General features: G+C 43.5%; 1 protein-coding gene across 1 annotated transcript in view; it reads left to right on the top strand.

The window, feature by feature from the left end:
- OTOA (otoancorin) overlaps positions 1-18,727 on the top strand; it is a 41,706-nt gene that overhangs the window by 12,488 nt on the left and 10,491 nt on the right. The window contains exons 11-23 of the mRNA XM_083711922.1: positions 465-588; positions 1,471-1,686; positions 1,934-2,101; positions 2,355-2,495; positions 3,543-3,598; positions 4,215-4,332; positions 5,081-5,154; positions 6,518-6,653; positions 7,246-7,436; positions 8,217-8,310; positions 9,142-9,274; positions 12,086-12,273; positions 16,274-16,429. Coding sequence (XP_083568048.1) covers positions 465-588; positions 1,471-1,686; positions 1,934-2,101; positions 2,355-2,495; positions 3,543-3,598; positions 4,215-4,332; positions 5,081-5,154; positions 6,518-6,653; positions 7,246-7,436; positions 8,217-8,310; positions 9,142-9,274; positions 12,086-12,273; positions 16,274-16,429 — 1,795 coding nt within the window. The remainder of the gene's footprint in view (positions 1-464; positions 589-1,470; positions 1,687-1,933; positions 2,102-2,354; positions 2,496-3,542; positions 3,599-4,214; positions 4,333-5,080; positions 5,155-6,517; positions 6,654-7,245; positions 7,437-8,216; positions 8,311-9,141; positions 9,275-12,085; positions 12,274-16,273; positions 16,430-18,727) is intronic.

The raw sequence follows: 18,727 nt of genomic DNA, 5'->3' as shown, positions 1-18,727 counted from the left end.
AAGGGAGATGGTTTCCAGACAGTTTCCAGGTCATGTGGCCAGCATGACTAAGCCGCTTCTGGTGAACCAGAGTAGTGCACGGAAACGCCATTTACCTTCCCGCTGGAGTGGTACCTATTTATCTACTTGCACGTTGATGTGCTTTCGAACTGCTAGGTTGGCAGGAGCAGGGACTGAGCAATGGGAGCTCATCCCATTGTGGGGATTCGAATCGCCGACCTTCAGATTGGCAAACCCGAGGCTCAGTGGTTTAGATCACAGTGTCACCTGCTGTTGTATGAGCCTTACAACATCTCTAAAAGAGAGGGCAGCATTATTAACCCCCTTTTACAGAAGTCAAACCAGGGACGTTCTGGTTTATAACTCAGTCTCTTAACCACTACACTATGCTACCCAGCTGCACTGTAGTAATGGGCATGCAGTAGGGGAAGGCTGCCAACTCACTTCCACATTCTTTCATGCAGGTTAGGCTTGCTGGTTTGTTTTTACAATAGCCTGGAACAGATGGATGCCAATGTGGCCCGGGTACTGCTTCATCAAATGATTAAATGTAACCAGCTGAGGGGTTTCCAGGCTGATGTTCAGAAGGTGGGTATAGACTTTATTCTTGCTAGAATGAAGGACTTTGGAAGTGACAGAAATTTGAGTTTAGTGTCATGTCATGATGGCCAGCCTGCTGGTCATTTGGTTCTGTAAAAGACTATCCATTCGGGCACCTGATAATTTTGGTGGCACTGGGTTCCAAAGAACATGGAGTACTATGCCCAGACGTGATAGTTGCCAGCAAGCCAATAATCCACCCAACAAACTGCCTAGGTTGTTACATCTCTTTCCAACTCCCTCTGGGATTTAGAATAGTATATCCTTGGATATTGTCACAGATCTTCCCCTACCAGGTGGTAGTGGTGGACTTGTTTGCAAAAATGGCCCATTTCATATCTTGCATCCTGTCCACCCTGTAAATAGCTCACATGTTTATCAAGCCTGTCTTCCCCCTGCATGGGCTGTCAGAAAGAATTGTGTCTGATTGAGGTTCCCAGTTTACTACATGGTTCTGGCACAATTGCTTCCATTCTGCTGGATTTAGATCTTCTGCTCTCCATAGCATATCACCAACAAACCAATGGCCAGACCAATCAACGCTACTCTGGAACAATATCTCTGCTGCTCTATTAATTACTAGCAGGACAACTAGGTAGATCTATTCTCACTTGTGTAGTTTGCCTACAAGAAAGCCTCGCCCTCTTCCACATGGCAAACATTCTTTTTTGCTAACTACAGCTGCTGTGGTTCAATGTGGTGTGCAACCCAAGCCTTTATGTGTTTACACCTGTTGATAATGTCTGTTTAGAAAATGTTGCTATTGATCAGAGAAACAAAGGAAAGTTAGCCTCAGAAAGCATACATGTTTTAGCTTCTGATCAGTTTCTCATCAGTTCTTTAACACACTTTTAAAAAAAACTGTTTCAGCTCAAATCCCAACTTCTTGACATTGCCATGCAAAACCAGACGTTGAACGACACTCTTGGGTCACTCTCGGACGCAGTCGTGGGACTAACTATCAGCCAGTTGGAGTCTCTCTCACCTGAAGCTGTGCACAACGCTATTCCAACCTTAAACCAAGTCTCTGGATGGGCCAAAAGCCAGATCATGATTTTATCCAGCAAATACCTGATGTATGAAAAGGTACTTTGTGGGATGTTATTGTAAAATGAATCTAAAATGAACTATTCAGAACTGCTCTGCATTGTACCCAGGCAATGCCAGGTAAAAGACTGCTAGTACAATATAAAGTGCAAGTGGCTCAAAAGCCTTCTGCCCATGGTGTGAAAAAACAAGCTTGGAGATTTTACATATAACCTATGCATACTGTCCAAATGCGGTCTTAACTCTGTTAATCAGCTGCTGTTCAATTCTTTTGCTCTTCATGCAGGCTTTGTCGTTTCATAATATAAGTCAAATGGGTGCTTTGGCGACTGGGATCAGCACCCAGGCATTCCACAACATGAGTCCCAAAGAGCTCTCTCAGGTTGTCAGAGGCGCACTGGTGCAACGTGCATCAGATTTGTCACCAGCACAGCACCAAGGGATCCTCCGGAAGGTATTTGCAGATCTTTGTGTGGGAGCAGTAGAGTTGGGGGAGAAATCCAGTTCACTTGACATTTCGCATGTGGGTTTGCACTTTCCAAAACGATACACTATGGGTAGGCAAACTAAGGCCCGGAGGCCGGATGCGGCCCAATCGCCTTCTAAATCCAGCCCTCGGACGGTCCAGGAATCCGTGGACTGGAACAGCCGATTGGCCTGATTCATCAGGACTCTTCTTAGCATTGCCTCTTGTGCTTCTTCTGTAGATGATCGAATCCACGGAGCTGATATCAGTGATTGCCGATATGCAAGGGGCCTTTTTTAAAGAGGTGTCACTTTTTACTTTGTGGATGGAGGAAGGACTGAACTCTTCACTGGTGAAAGACAAAGAATTAAGGCCAAGTCAGGTAACTAACAACACAAATATCTCTCAGGTATTCCCAGGGCTGGATTTAGGTTTGATAAGGTTTGATGAGGCTCTAGGTTTGATGAGGTTTGATGAGGCTCTAAGCCAGTGTTTCCCAACCTTGTGCCTCCAGCTGTTTTTGAACTACAACTCCCATCATCCCTGACTAGCAAGACCAGTGGCAAGGGATGATGGGAATTGTAGTCCAAAAACAGCTGGAGGCACAAGGTTGGGAAACACTGAAGGTAGCCCTTTATATGTCCCGCTGTCCTTTGTCAACAACAAATTGTCGCTGTTCTTTGTGTTGAATATATGCTATATGGCAGGCATGGGCAAACTCCGGCCCTTCAGATGTTTGGGACTACAATTCCCACCATCCCTGACCATTGGTCCTGTTAGCTAGGGATGATGGGAATTGTAGTCCCAAACATCTGGAGGGTCAGAGTTTGCCTATGCCTGCTATATGGTAATCTATGGGCCTAATAGGTATCTAAAGCCATTTGTACATGTTGTCATGCAACCAGTCCATGCAGAATGTAGGTACCCTATATATAGAAATGAGCAAACCAGTGATATTTTAGGGAGCAGGCTAGCAGGCAGGGTCCATTACTTACATCATAGGAGCCTACACAACACAAAACACTGTTGCTGTATGTAGGTTTTATTTTACTTGTTTTTTATCTTATTTTTTTGGAAATGTACATCCAGGTTTTTTCCCTTTAATTTTTTGGGGGGCCCTAAGCTATAGCTTGTTTAGCTTATACATAAATCCGGCACTGGGTATTCCTAAGTGCAGACCAGGTATGCAGAAAAATCCCAAAGCAGCCTGGCAAAAAACCTGCAAACTTCTGGGAGGTACTGAATGTCACAATGTCAGCTAAGTGTAGCAAGGGAAGAAAACTGAAGTTGGGAGAGGAGACTGAAGTGATGAAAAGGGGAATGCCTTTAGGGACTGGGGAGGCCCTGCACCATTTTGTTGTAGATCCCATGTGTGTGTGCAGCTAATTTGATTTCAGTACTTTCATTTCAATTTATAATTTCATTTCAGGCCTTGTTTCTGTATGAATTGTTGTCAAAGAAAACCCCTCCTCCCGACCTCTTAAGGTATGAGTGCAAATTTCACACTGACCCTTCCATCCTTGTGGTGCCACAATTGCAAGTATTTTCTTGCTCTTTTGAGGTTCAGATGCCTGAAGTTTCTATAAGCAGAGCAACACCATGGATGTAACAGCACGCAGGAAGCAATTTTCCCTTTGTTCGTCCCACACTGTTCAAGTGCATTTAACTGTTAATTTCCAAACTACAAAAAGTCCAATTTTTTAAAAGTAGATTTGTTGAGCTGGGCAACTGAGCACTTTAATGTATTTTAACCACTGCTTTTTTTCTGGGGGTACGCAGGGGTATGTATACCTCTAAATATTTTGTGAATCTAAGTTTGGCCTCATTGAGGGGCAGTATTGCAATATGATTAGGAAAATGAGAGTACCCCTAAACATTTTTTTCAGAAAAAAGCACTAATTTTAATTACCCAACCTAAATTTACGCTATGCACTTCAGTCCCACCTACAAAATAAAGATGGTCTGGATACACTTCTCAGCACACTTCCTGAACGTTATGGGACTTACATATGAGTAGACATACATAGAACTGCACTGTAAAAGGTGCCAAGTCATGTTGTGTCATATAATTACTTAACTATCTATGCTTTCTTCAAATCAGCATCAGCCAGTTGGTCAAAGGAGTACCATGCGGTCAGCTTGAGAGTATGAGCACAGTCTCTTTTTTAAACACATTCAAAGTTTTTGAAAAGAATCTTCACCTTCTGTCGCCTTATCAGGTAAAATGTGAAAGCACTGTAATGATTATTCTGTGTTCAACAGAAGCTAGCACCAGGGTGGGTGGGTCTATTTCAGGCTAACACAACCTTCTGAAGCTTTTACCATAATTTTGTTACGTTTCTGAATTACTCTGAGATTTATTTATTTTTTTAATGCCCTCAAAATAACATTTATATGTTTGCCTTCTTTCAAAATATATTTGACTATGCAATTCAAATAGATTTTGAAAGAAGTATGCAATTTGGTGTGCTTAAACGGACAAGAATCGTGTTGCAACAATGGAAGGAATGCAAAAATCTGGTGGATAGCCATATTTGGGTTTTGCACACTAGTCTAATTGTGCTTCCAGGTGGGACTGAATTTGCAAGTGAGTCGTTGAGAAATTGCAGACCGGTCATTGGCCACAGTTTGTATATGGATGTGTGACTTTGGCTGGTATATTATGTGGATGTGATGTCATGTTATATTATGGGGGTCTGGTCTTATGACCCACATCTTCATAGCAGCACGTCTACACATTTGTGGATGTTATGTGCTGCTATGTTATGTGGATGTCATTAAGTGCTGTTATGCTACGTTGCATGAAGGTGTGGTGTGGATAGGTACATCTGGATATTGTCTGGAAGTTATGAGCAACTAACTTATTGAGGATTATAGCTGCTGCTGCTGTTGCTACTGCTGCTTTTTCCATTGCTCCTCGACAATCACATATAGCTAAAAATGATTTAAGGATGTCTTTTTTTGCAGATCAATTGTTTGGCTTGGAAATTTTGGATACTCTCCAATGCATCTGTGCCTCCCTATCTCTTATCAGTGCTTCCGTAAGTTCTCTCTCTCACACACCTATTTTAATAAAAAGCAAAGGTACCCTTGTTGGTCCATTAAAAAGCAAAAACACAGGGTTGTTGTAGGGGATTGAATGAGGTGCAGGAGAGCTATGTATGCCACCTTGAGATTGTAGGGGGGAAAGTTGGGATATAAATGGACCACAAGCTTAACATGAGTTAACAGTGTGATGCAGCAGCAAAAAAAAAAAAAAGCCAACACTATTCTAGGCTGCATCAACAGAAGTATAGTGTCCAGATCAAGGAAAGTGATAGTACCACACTATATTCTGCCTTGGTCAGACCACACCTGGAGTCCTGTGTCCAGTTCTGGTTGCCACAATTTAAGAAGGTTGTTGACAAGCTGGAAGGTGTGCAGAGGAGGGCAAGCAAGATGATCGGGGGTCTGGAAACTAAGCCTTACGAGGAACACTTGAAGGAGCTGGGTATGTTTAGCCTGGAAAAGAGGAGATATGATAGCCATCTTCAAATATCTTAAGGGCTGTCATATGGAAGAGGAAGTGTGCTTGTTTTCTCCTGCTCTTGAGGGTAGTACTCGAGGCAACTGCTTCAAGTTACAAGAAAAGATATTCCGACTAAGCATTCAAAAAAACTTTCTGACAGTAAGAGCTCTTTGGCAGTGGAACAGACTTCCATGAGAGGTGGTGGGCTCTCCTTCCTGGGGGGGTTTTAAGCAGAGGTGGATGGTCATCTGCCATGGATACTTTAGCTGACATTCCTACATTGGACTAAATGACCTTTGGGGTCCCTTCCAACTCTACAGTTCTATGATTCTATGAAATGCAATAAATGAATGAATGATAAATAGTTCCAAGATGGCAATGGCAGACTGAAAAAAATACCTCTCAGATGCTATAGATTTCAGGTTACACTCATAGGATTTTGAGATAAAGAATAAATGGCTGCTCCACATCTATAAGAGAGTGTAAGCTTTGCTTGTCACTCAGATCTGTCCCACACATTAAAGAAACACAAAGGCTCCTGGATAGACAGAGAACAGAAGTAAAGATTTCTGCTCTCTGCTATGAAGCTACAATCCTATATATCTATGTTAACACCAGGGTAGGGGGAACCTGTTTTCCTCCATGTGTTGCTAGACTCCATCTCCCATCATGCCCAGTCAGCATCACCAATGGCTAGGATTGATGGGAGATGCAGTCCAACATCATCTGGCGGAACCAGACGTTCTTCATCTCTGGGCTATAAGAACCCAATGTATGTCATACAGTGCCCTTCAAGGGAAAAGTGGGATACACTGCTAAATGAATTTTAGTATGTAGTGCTCTAAAGATCCTAGTTTCCTCTTCCCCAAAACCGATATTTTAAATCTTTCCTTTAGTGCTGAGTATCTGGAATCCATTTCAGGACCTCTCTGTGCCCCTTTTGTGACCAGCCTGGGGAAGCTTGAACTTGACCGTCTTGTTTCAAATAGGCAGAAGAAACAAGCAATTCTGCAAAAAGTGCAAGACTGCCTGGTAAGAATATGACACTATTTTGTTTCATTAAAATGTGTATGTCCCACTTTGGCTCTCCAAGTCTTTTATGGGCAACCCCATACAAAATAACAATTTAAAAAACATAATACAGTGGTACCTCAGGTTACATATACTTCAGGTTACATATGCTTCAGGTAACAGACTCCGCTAACCCAGAAATAGTGCTTCAGGTTAAGAACTTTGCTTCAGGTTGAGAACAGAAATTGGGCTCCGGCGGCACGGCAGCAGCAGGAGGCCCCATTACCTAAAGTGGTGCTTCAGGTTAAGAACAGTTTCAGGTTAAGTACGGACCTCCGGAACAAATTAAGTACTTAACCCAAGGTACCACTGTATACAAAACAACCCAAACTAGCTCATTGAAGCAGCAGCAAGCCAAAGAACAAAGAAAACAGGGATGAAACTGGGGGAAAGGAACTCAACATAATACCCAGAGGAAATAAACCCTTAGGTTTTTTTAACTGCTTTTAATGGTTGTTTTCTCTATGTTTTTAGCGGTTCTTCAGAACTCATTCCATCTTTTGCTTGATCAAAATCGCACACACAAACCCCAGCACTGGCTTCTTTATTTCAGAACGGCTCGGCCATCGATGAATATGACATCGACTTGCTTGGAAATCTCATTTGCCATCTACCCCCAGAGTTTATTTGTGAGGGAATCTCGCAGGAAGCAATGCCAACAGCCCTTCACCAGTTTGGACTATGCCATCATCTCAGCGATGATCAGAAGACAGAAATCAAGCGCAGACTTATTGAATTGCATGGGTAAGAGAATAATCTGCGAGGGTTTTGCTCTGAATCTTCGTGTAAAGGTAAAGGGATCCCTTACCATTAGGTCCAGTCGTGACCGACTCTGGGGTTGCGGCACTCATCTCGCTTTATTGGCCGAGGGAGCTGGCGTACAGCTTCCAGGTCATATGGCCAGCATGACTAAGCCGCTTCTGGCGAACCAGAGCAGTGCACGGAAACACCGTTTACCTTCCCGCTGGAGCAGTACCTATTTATCTACCTGCACTTAGGGGTGCTTTTGAACTGCGAGGTTGGCAGGAGCTGGGACCGAGCAATGGGAGCTCACCCCATTGCGGGGATTCGAACTGCCAACCTTCTGATCGGCAAGTCCTAGGCTCAGTGGTTTAACTCACAGTGCCACCCACGTCCCGAATCTTTGTGTAGCAACATATAAATCAGTCTGACACTTAAAAAAAATTAATTCTGTTGTATTCATTTAACAACACACAGTATATAACCACTAATGACAAAGGACTTTCACCTTAAAGTTGATCACTTTCTTCAATCAGGACTCAGGAGAATCTCACAATTTACAGTAGAGGCATGCGGGGAAGTGGTGTCCATAGAACACATGTCTAAATAATAATTTTTAAACATCTTATGTAAAGAAAGCAACAAAAGGGCATTTTTGCATAGCTATTGGCTGTGTTCCAGCATATGGATTTTATTGGTACATTTGCTACATCATTTATTTCGGCATTGTGGCATGCTCTGAGATTTCTTTGTTCACATCATATTCCAAAATGTATTTCCAAGTTCCCCAAGAAACTGGACAGCTGAAACCACGCGGGACATTGGATCATTCATAGCCCTTTTGCCAAAAGCTGAATTAAACATCCTCGTGGAAAAGGTACTGTCAGAATTCTTGCTGCGGTATGTGTGGAGTGCTTCTCAATTCCAGCTGGCCTGTGATGACCTTTTCCGGGATATGCCATTCCATTCCCCCTCCCCTCTACGTTTCATCCCCTTCCCCAACAGACAGTGTTCTATAGCCACTGAGCAAGTTCTGTCCTCACTGGGCTGTTTGAGTCCCACCCCCTGTACTTCTGAAAACCTTGGGGTTTCACCCAAGGCTGCTACTTCCTTTGACAACACTTTGCCACACACTTGTGTCTCAATTGTGCCATTTTGGCTTCTGAAGGACCCACACTCAGCTGAGTTCACTTAATAGTATATATAGAGTCCTTGCAAGATGCAACATTTGCCTTGAAAATAATAAATACTTGCCTTTTTATTGTAATAAAATGATACATAGTGCAGAGAGAGTGGATAGAGGTAGCTCTCTCTCTCTCTCTCTCTCTCTCTCTCTCTCTCTCACACCGCATTAGAACTTGTGGGGGATTAACTAACAAAATGAGTGGGCAATAGATTTGGGATTGACAGTAAGGAGTTCCTGCTTCCCATAGCACATCATTTATTTGTGGAATTCACTGAATTTGGATGTAGCGATGGCGGCTGACTTAGATGGTTTTAAAAGGGGGTCAGACAAGTTCATGGCTATTAATCATGACAAGCTGGACCTGCAACAAAATGTTGCAGTGTATTGCTATCTAGGGTGGCCCAATGCAAAAGAAGACAGGGCTCCTTCACCTTTCATAGTTGGCAGAGTATGTCGTTTCAGCCAGTGCACCTTGCATGATAATAATAACCATCTTTAGTTTGTCCTTCCTTCTCCTTAAAGTTTCCTGATATCATCTCGGAAATAGCATCAAAGATGACTGGGCCAGTTCTGCCAACTGAGGAGCTGCTCTTGGCTCAATTTGAATCTATCCACAACTCCAGCATCCCAGGGACAACACCTGATTTGACTTCTGGTAGGTAGAATGCACTGCTGGCTTTGTATAGCAGGAAAAAAATGCTGCTGAGTTTGGCTTTGTTTGTCTATTGTCTCAAATGAATATTTATACAGTGGTACCTTGGTTCTCAAACTTAATCCATTTCGGAAGTCCGTTCCAAAACCAAAGTGTTCCAAAACCAAGGCACACTTTCCCATAGAAAGTAATGCAAAAAACAACCCCTAAAACAGCAATTTAACATGGATTTTACTATCTAATAAGGCCATCGATCCATAAAATGAAAGCAATAAGCAATGTACTGCAGTCACACAATCAACCAATCAGTAGCTGAACTGGGTACCACACAGCCACAAAAACAACAAAAAAGAGCCGCACAAACAAAAACACAAAATAAATAGCAAAAACAGACAGACCTCAGCGTAACATTCAAAACAGAAGTGTGGCACACAGAACAGAAGCATAACACTCAAAATGGAGCACGTTCGGCTTCCAAAAAAAGTTCACAAACTGGAACACTTACTTCCAGGTTTGCAGTGTTTGGGTTCCAAGTTGTTTGAGTACCAAGGCGTTTGAGAACCAAGGTACCACTGTACTAGGTTTCATAAAGAAAAACAAAGCAAGGAGAAGTGGCTCACCAGGTGGGGTGAAGCTGCAGTATTGGCCTCCCAGCAGGTGGGGCGCTGTTGCTTACTGAGAGGGGTGAGACAGCAGGCAGGTCAGTGAGAAACCAACACTGACAAATTTGTCCATCCTTGCCTCTTGATGCGTATTGTTTACATCAAAGAGAGAGGATGCGAAGTAACCCCCCTTTTACTTCTAAAAATGTGAAGCAATTCCAGTTTGACAGATGATGAATGGATTTTTGCTAGTACGACATCAGATTTACTGTTTGTTTATTATTGACCCTCCGTCCATTGGCCCAGCAGACACAATCTTGTTAGAATGTTTTGCTGGCTTCTGTAGTTCTGTTTGATTGAAGCAAATCCTTCCTTTCGCTTCCGTTCCAAGTACAAATCTCTTTGGTACATCCTCGCTGTAATTTGCTTAGTGAGGGAAAACTCGGCTCCTAATCAGCATCTGTGATGTTCTACTTTATTACAGGAGATAGCCCAATGCAAAGTTGCTTTCTTTTTTAGTTAAAATTGCAAAGCCACACTTTTCTAAGGGCTCGGACAGATGTTAATTGATTTTTTTCTTTTAAAAAAAGATGTTGGCTGATGCATCCCAGTAAGTGCTAGTGCTTGGAAGCTTTTTAAGCTCAAGGGCCACATTCCCTTTAGGGCAAGCTTCTGGGGGCCATATGCAAGTGGTAGGTGAGACCAGAGGCAAAAGTGAGTGGAGCAAGGAATGTAAATTTTACCTTTTTACAGTAGCCCAGTTTTTACACACACACACACACACACACACACACACACACACACTTCTTTATCTTCCATGCATGCAAGCATTATCAGAGTGTAAGGACACGTTTCCAGCCAGGCAAAAATGTTGAAGTACATTACAAAGCTGGACCACTGAAGGGTGTGGCTTGGAGAGAGGGTGTATTGCAGTTATTAATATTGCACTTTTGGAAGCATTAGGATAAATGAAAACCGATTCTCCTTGAAATAAAAATTGTCCAGTCTAAAAAATATGGTTCAAAAGCTTTACTAACGGAACTTCTTCCAAAACAGACACTCAAAATGACGTTACATCCAAATAGTTGCATCATATCATGTGCTTGTCCAAGCACAAGTACAGCGTCTTAGAAATATGAAATTACTTCATCCAGAACTGCAAAACCAAAGCTCTGTCCCTCTGCACACAGCCGGCATTCCAGCCTGAGGCTGTGTTCCTGGAGAGGGAGTAAGTAGCACACCATCCTCCTCGGTTGCATTCACAGGGAGAACAAAGACTGACTTTAGATCAGATGCGAAAGATATTCAGTTGCAAATCACCATTTTGTGTGAGTTGAACACCTCATGACAGAGGAGCAGAGATAGGTACATTCTTAGTTACTGGTAATTATCAGTTGTAAGGGTCTCTGCTGCCCTTGCTGAGCTTCAATCACTCGTGCTGCCTTGCCCCTGTGGTTGAGGGGGCCGGAGTTGAGCCGCATCAGCATGCCATGTGTGCACCCCCCCAAGCATGCACGCATGACATCAGCATGCCCTGCAGTGCGCTCACATACCCCATGGCGTGCTGATGTCCCTTGCACATGACACAGTGTCACTTGTGCACAACCACCGCAGAACTTTGAGGGGGCCCAGCCCCTTATTGAAATTTTTCAGGGGGGTGGCCCCCTAGCTCCCCTCCTACTTGGCACGCCTGGCTTCAATGGACTTTTACAATGTTACACCTTGTGCAATACACATACAAAGTTATTTTCCATTTCAATGTACAATTATACTTAATGGTGTGGCCTGGGGAGAGTCCCAAGGGCCAGGTAGGGAAGCCTGGAGGGCCAAATTTCCCCCTAGACCAGAGGACTCCCATTCCTGGCCCAAGCTGTCTCAGCCTAACTTATTCAATGTAGGCGATAGCTGAAATCCAAATGCGCTTGGGATATCCAAGGCAAAAACCCTCGCACATGGAGCCCTGTAACAGGAAGTTTAAGGTGATGAGCCCCTCTCTCCCCCCAGAGAAATAGAAGTGTCAAATGAAACATCTGCCCTGTGGTAGTAACTTGCCTTGTAATGGAAGTTGTTGCTGCTGCCCCCCACCGCCTGCCCAACATGGCAGTAATCTTGCAAAAGATTAGCATTACGATCTAATTACCGCTTAGAATTACAGTCAATGAGTTTGTGTCGGTGATTAACCTCTCTGCAAATATATCTTCTTCGGTACCAGATTGCGCAGACGTCATGGCACCTTCCTCAGAGGAGATTATGAAATTATCAGGAGCCAACATGTTCTGGTCAGCTCAAGAGCTGGCCTGCATGGATCCGGGCACTTTCGCCAAGACTGTGGAATTCCTTGGCTCTGTGGTCCGTTTCGATACCTCTCAGCTTGCTGCGCTGAAAGAGAAAGCTAAGGAGGTAGCTATGAAGAGTTGTTTTTTTTTACCAAACTTCCTTAGATGTGCATTTACCTCAAGTAAAGGGTAGTTAGTGGGGTCAAGTCATTCCCGCTTTGAGCAAGATTCCATGGGGTTCCTGGTGCTAAACCAGGGTTGTGTTTCAATGGGAAAATCGAGGCACACCAGAATCTAGCGTCTTTGGGAAATATGATTTATTGGACACATATTTACTCCTAAAGCTTTCAATGGAGGGAGGGTGCAATGGCGCATCGGCCCTCTCTCTCCCTAGCACTGCTGCGCCAGGCCTCTGTTTCCCTTTCTCTTAGGTGAAATCCCCGGTGGAGAATGAATCACGAGCGGCAGTGGGTTTTTCTTTTGGGAAAACAGGTTGCAAACAAACTTTATTATAACAGATGTAATCAAGGAGTTTTGGTTCTTCTTCTTCCACAGAAATGGAACAAGCAGTGCAGTTGCTTTTTATTAAAACGTATACTGTCTCAGGTTATAGGCTGTAAGCTGTTCAGGCTTAAGGTTACTTTCTTCCATAGATCAGACTTCTCCACACACACTTCAGGAACTTAGGTTTTTAACTGGGCTGTTTCCCTTACAGACCCCCAAATCCTCCTTGGCCTCGGAATCACTACTGCCCTTTCCTGTCAGAGTATTCCCTCTGAGGATCCTTTTTCCTGTGAACATGGTGTAGGACTGTGTCTTGTCTATTTTTAACAGTGTTCTGGAGATTCAGAACCTTAGAGCATAAACTGAGAGTTCTCGGCTCTCCTCAGCTCTACCACCTGTCAGAACAAACCCTCCTGTCAGAATCCCCCTCACAGACCCCATGAATCTCTCCCACAGTCTCTCACTCCCCTCCAAGATTCATGGGGTCCATAGCAGCAGCCAGCCATTGCTCCCAGTCTCTCAGTACAGCCTCCTCCAGCCAGTGCCAAGATGGTTCTGCCTCCTTCCTCCTCCTTGTTCCCAAAACACCTTTAAATTTTAAAAAGGACAATTTTTCCTGTGACATCACATCACTCCATCACCTTGGCAGCCTCCCAACAGTGGCGTAGCGTGGGGGGTGCAGGGGGGGCCGGCCGCACCGGGCGCAACATCTCGGGGTTAGGGGGCGCAAATCCATGGGTTAGGAGGCGCAAATTACTTGCCTTGCCCCGGGTGCTGACAACCCACGTTACGCCACTGCCTCCCAAACCTCCTGTCTCTGTCAACTCCTCGCAACAGGCGGGGAATGATAGCTATGCCCTTAATGGCTTCCCGTTGATCCTTAATTGTTTTGAAGTTAGCTAGCCTGGCCTGGAATTTCTTGTCTGTCCCAGTTCTGCTGCTTGTATTGTCCCTTCATATCCCAAATATTATCTGAATGCTACCGTTTATTCATTTCTGCCATTTCCTAACAGACTCTGGTATCCTAGATCTATGACAATAGGTTGAATGTCGGCTTAAGGCCAAACGAGGGCTGGATCTACACCCAGGGGGAAAAGCACACTATAAATAAGTCATAAATTAAATCGTTATAACAAAAGAAAAAGAAAAACTCTATGTAAAATCGCATAAACAAAGTTTTGTGCTCTACAGCACCATCTGGTGTTGCATGTTTACAACACAGTTATAGTGTAACATGAATAATGTAGACAACACAGTTATAGTGTAACATGAATAATGTAGCTGAGTCCTAGATGGGGAAGGGCTGTAGCTCCGTGGTAGAACATCTGCCTTGCATGCAGAAGGTTACAAGTTCAATCCCCGGCATCTCCGACAGTTTTTAAAATATTTGTGATTTGTCTCAGAACAGATTACACTCCCATGTGAATTTGGAGTTGCATGTATAAGAGAAATTTGCACTAAAATGCTGGTGACTTTTCATGAGGATTTTAAAAAATCACAAATTAACACGAAAATGTGGAGAGCTGGATTTAAGATTAGAAAGATGAGAAACAGAGAGAAACCAACACTGACATATTTCCCCATCTCTAACTGGCAGTGTGACGAGACGCAGGTGGTGCTGTGGGTTAAAGCCTCAGCGCCTAGGACTTGCCGATTGAAAGGTCGGCGGTTCGAATCCCTGCGGTGGGGTGCGCTCCCGCTGCTCGGTCCCAGCGCCTGCCAACCTAGCAGTTCGAAAGCACCTCCGGGTGCAAGTAGATAAATAGGGACCGCTTACCAGCGGGAAGGTAAACGGCGTTTCCGTGTGCAGCTCTGGCTCGCCAGATGCAGCTTTGTCACGCTGGCCACGTGACCCGGAAGTGTCTCCGGACAGCGCTGGCCCCTGGCCTCTTGAGTGAGATGGGCGCACAACCCCAGAGTCTGTCAAGACTGGCCCGTACGGGCAGGGGTACCTTTACCTTTACCTTTTTAACTGGCAGTGTGAAGGTCCTAGATGGGGTGTCCTAATCTTCCTCCTCCGAGGAAACCACAGATTCCCAGGGCTGCACAGTGCTTACAATCTGACAGTTTCTGCTCCCACCCCAATGAAAGAAAAGAAAAAAGCCAGTGGCTGCCACTATTTACATGCGGGGAGGAACGCTGCAACCATAGAACAAGCCAAAGCCACTTCAATCTTAATAGCAAGATTGATCCGATGATTTGCCGTCATGAGTCAAAAGCTGCTTGCTGAGGTTTTTTTTTTTGAAAAAAATTCCTTAGAGGGAGATCTCTCCAGCCCATAGAAATTACCATCAAGATTAGCATGCGCCAGCTGTGCTCAGCTGGAAGATACGTGCTTACTTCTGTAATGTACTAAACCATGCATAATCCTTCAGGCAGCAGGTATTTTTAGCAAAACTACATTGTTAAGCTCAAACCAAAAGACAGCCATAGCTCTGAAATAATTTTTGCAGGAGAACTTATTTTGTTTTGTGTTTTTGATATTATTATTATAGTTTTTTTAAAAAAAATATAATACAAAAACAATTATACACGCAGACCTCCCCAAATATCAAATAAAAGTGAGGGGCATATGTGCATACTTGACATGTTAAATTCTTAGCAGTTTTCATCAGATATTTCAAAAGGTGTAGATTTCTTGTTATATTCTTAGAATAAATTCCATTAATGTTCCAAAATATGGTCTGAAGCTCAACATCAAAAAAACGAAGGTCATGGCCACTGGGCCCATCACCTCCTGGCAAATAGAAGGGGAAGAAATGGAGGCAGTGAGAGATTTTACTTTCTTGAGCTCCATGATCACTGCAGATGGTGACAGCAGTCACGAAATTAAAAGACACCTGCTCCTTGGGAGAAAGGCAATGGCAAACCTAGACAGCATCTTAAAAAGCAGAGACATCACCTTGCCAACAAAGGTCCATTTAGTTAAAGCCATGGTTTTCCAGGTAGTGATGCATTGAAGTGAGAGCTGGACCATAAAGAAGGCTGATCGCCAAAGAATTGATGCTTTTGAATTATGGTGCTGGAGGAGACTCTTGAGAGTCCCATGGACTGCAAGAAGATCACACGCATCCATTCTTAAGGAAATTAGCCCTGAGTGCTCACTGGAAGGACAGATCGTGAAGCTGAGGCTCCAATACTTTGGCCACCTCATGAGAAGAGAAGACTCCCTGGAAAAGACCCTGATGTTGGGAAAGATTGAGGGCACAAGGAGAAAGGGACAACAGAGGACGAGATGGTTGGACAGTGTCCTCGAAGCTACAAACATGAGTCTGACCAAACTGCGGGAGGCAGTGGAAGACAGGAATGCCTGGCGTGCTCTGGTCCATGGGGTCACGAAGAGTCGGACACGACGAAACGACTAAACAACAATGTTCCATATGTCAAACCAGCAGATAGGAGTAACCGTTGTTTTGATTTATTTATTTTTTAATATAAACTAATGTTACTTGTTTTACCCCTTATGTGTGGCTGTGATCTTTGTTTACTTTATGCCACATTATTAATTTTAAATGATAATTTGTTTTTAAAAAGATATCTTTTAAAAAGTGAGGTGTCACTCCTTCTGCCCTGGGAGAATTTCTGGCTAACCCCAATATATTGTTGTTGTTGTTTTAAAGTCTTGGGGGCCCCTGACAAGCTGGAAGAGCTACCACATAGTTTCGCTTGGGCACATTGCTGCAGTGCTAAATGAGACTGAAATTGGAATGCTGGATTTGGGTTCTATTGATACCGTTGTGGCACTCAGCCAGCAAACAGAATGGAGCCCTATGCAGGTGAGTGCGTCCAATTGGTGAATCCACTGTAGGGTGGTTGTCATCAGTGCTGGATTTACATGTAAGCTAAACAAGCTATAGCAGAGGTCAGCAAACTTTTTCAGCAGGGGGCCAGTCCACTGTCCCTCAGACCTTCTGGGGGGCCGGACTATATTTTGAAGGGAAAAAAGTGTGAACGAATTCCTATGCCCCACAAATAACCCAGAGATGCATTTTAAATAAAAGCACACATTCTACTCTCATTCTACTCTTGTAAAAACACCTGACAGGCCCCACAAATAACCCAGAGATGCATTTTAAATAAAAGGACACATTCTATTCTTGTAAAAACACGCTGATTCCCAGACCATCTTGCGGGCCGGATTTAGAAGGTGATTGGGCTGGATCTGGCCTCCAGGCCTTAGTTTGCCTATCCATGAGCTATAGCTTAGGGCCCCACTCTCTTGGGGGCCCCCAGAAAATTAAAGGAAAAAACCATGGATGCACATTTCCAAAATAAAAGAAAAAAAAACAAATAAAATAAAACCTACCTACAGCAACAGTGTTTTGTGTTGTGTAGGCTCCTATGATGTAAGTCATGGGCCCCGCCTGCTAGCCTGTTCCCTAAAATATCACTGGTTTGCTCATTTATGTATATAGGGTGCCTACATTCTGCATGGACTGCTTGCATGGCAACATGTGCAAATGGCTTTAGATATCTATTAGGTCCATAAATTACCATAGGGCAAATATTCAACACAAAAAACAGTGATGATTTGTTTTTGACAAAGCTGGACATATAACGGGCCCCATTACCTTCAGCGGCATAGGGCCTCATCAAACCTAAATCTGGCCCTGGTTGCCATGTAGAAAAACTGGCAGCTGATTGGGAACGGGCAGGGGGGCGGTTGGCTTCCCCTTTGCTGAGCCAGAGATGTTAGCACATTCCTAGCTAGTGGCTCTTCCCGCTCTACAGCAGCTCCATGTGGCAGAAAGGGCTGGGAAGGGCGACATTGCAAAAAACCCCACCGCATCCCAAATGTTCCAGCTTCTAGATCACTTGTTTCATTTTATTGCTTTGATTTTAGAAAGTGTATATACCAAACTGCGGGAGGCAGTGGAAGACAGGAGTGCCTGGCGTGCTCTGGTCCATGGGGTCACGAAGAGTCGGACACGACTAAACGACTAAACAACAACAATATACCACTTAAAATGACAGAAACTCCCCAAGCAGTTTATAAAGAACAGTGTACAAAAGCAAAAATTGGGAATTCCCCCAAGTGTCAGAAAAGGTTATTTACGTGTGAAACAACTGCGGCCCGTGTTTTGCTAGCCCCAAAATGGAAAACGAGCGAGGTCCCAACCAAAGAAGAATGGCAACTTAAGTTGACAGAATATGCACAACTTGCAGGCTTCACATATAGAATAAGAGAACGAGAAGAACATACGTTTAGAGAGGGTTGCAAAATGTTTATTGAATATATGGAAAATAGTTGTGTACAGCTGAAAACGCTGGCAGCGTTAAGATAAATTCAACAGTGTGAATATGTTTTGATGGATGTAATAATGGAAAACTGATTGGTATAGTTTTTGTAAAATATGCAGGGATATAAGATATGTAAAGTGAGCCATGGAAAGAGAAGAAGGGAAGTCATTGATATCTTAAGTATGTAAAATGTTTATTTGAAATTGAAAAAACAAGTTTACATTTGAAAACTATCAAAATTTAAATAAAACCAGCCATTTTAGAAATAGTAGCACATAATAAAACAACATAATAGAATGCATGTTAAAATTTCGTGCCTAGGTAGGCATTTAAATGGGCACCGAAAATGATACAATGAAGGCGCCTTAGGCATATAAATGGGCAAGAAGTTCCAGTGTGTAGATTCTGCTGCATCGAAGGATTGATTCCTTGCAAGTTCGGAATGACCATTATGTGGCACTTGTAAAAGTGCCAGCTCCACAGATCAAAGGGGTCAAGAAACTATATATTTGGTAAGGCAATCCTTCAAGTAAAGTGGTCCCAGACCTCTGGGACTAGCTTAAAAAGATCCTTTAAGTAAACTGCTTCTTTGCCATCGTGACATCCTATAATTTGATTCATGGACAATATTTGACTAGAACATGCATTGTCAGTTCAAAGAAGTTCTTTTTCACTTTCAATGCAAAAGCCACTTTTATCATTATTTTGTGTGCAAGCATCCTGATTCCATGATAATCAGTTGCATCATAACTTCCTGGGGTGCAGAGTCTTGTTGAGACCTTCTAATTTAACCACTTTTAACTGAGTTAGATCTTTGTTGTGTTTGTTTTTCA

Source organism: Podarcis gaigeae, assembly GCF_964106915.1.
Source record: "Podarcis gaigeae genome assembly, chromosome: 14".
Classification (NCBI taxonomy): Eukaryota; Metazoa; Chordata; class Lepidosauria; order Squamata; family Lacertidae; genus Podarcis; species Podarcis gaigeae.
Note: the sequence above shows the minus strand (reverse complement) of the source record. Positions and strands in the feature narration are given on the sequence as shown.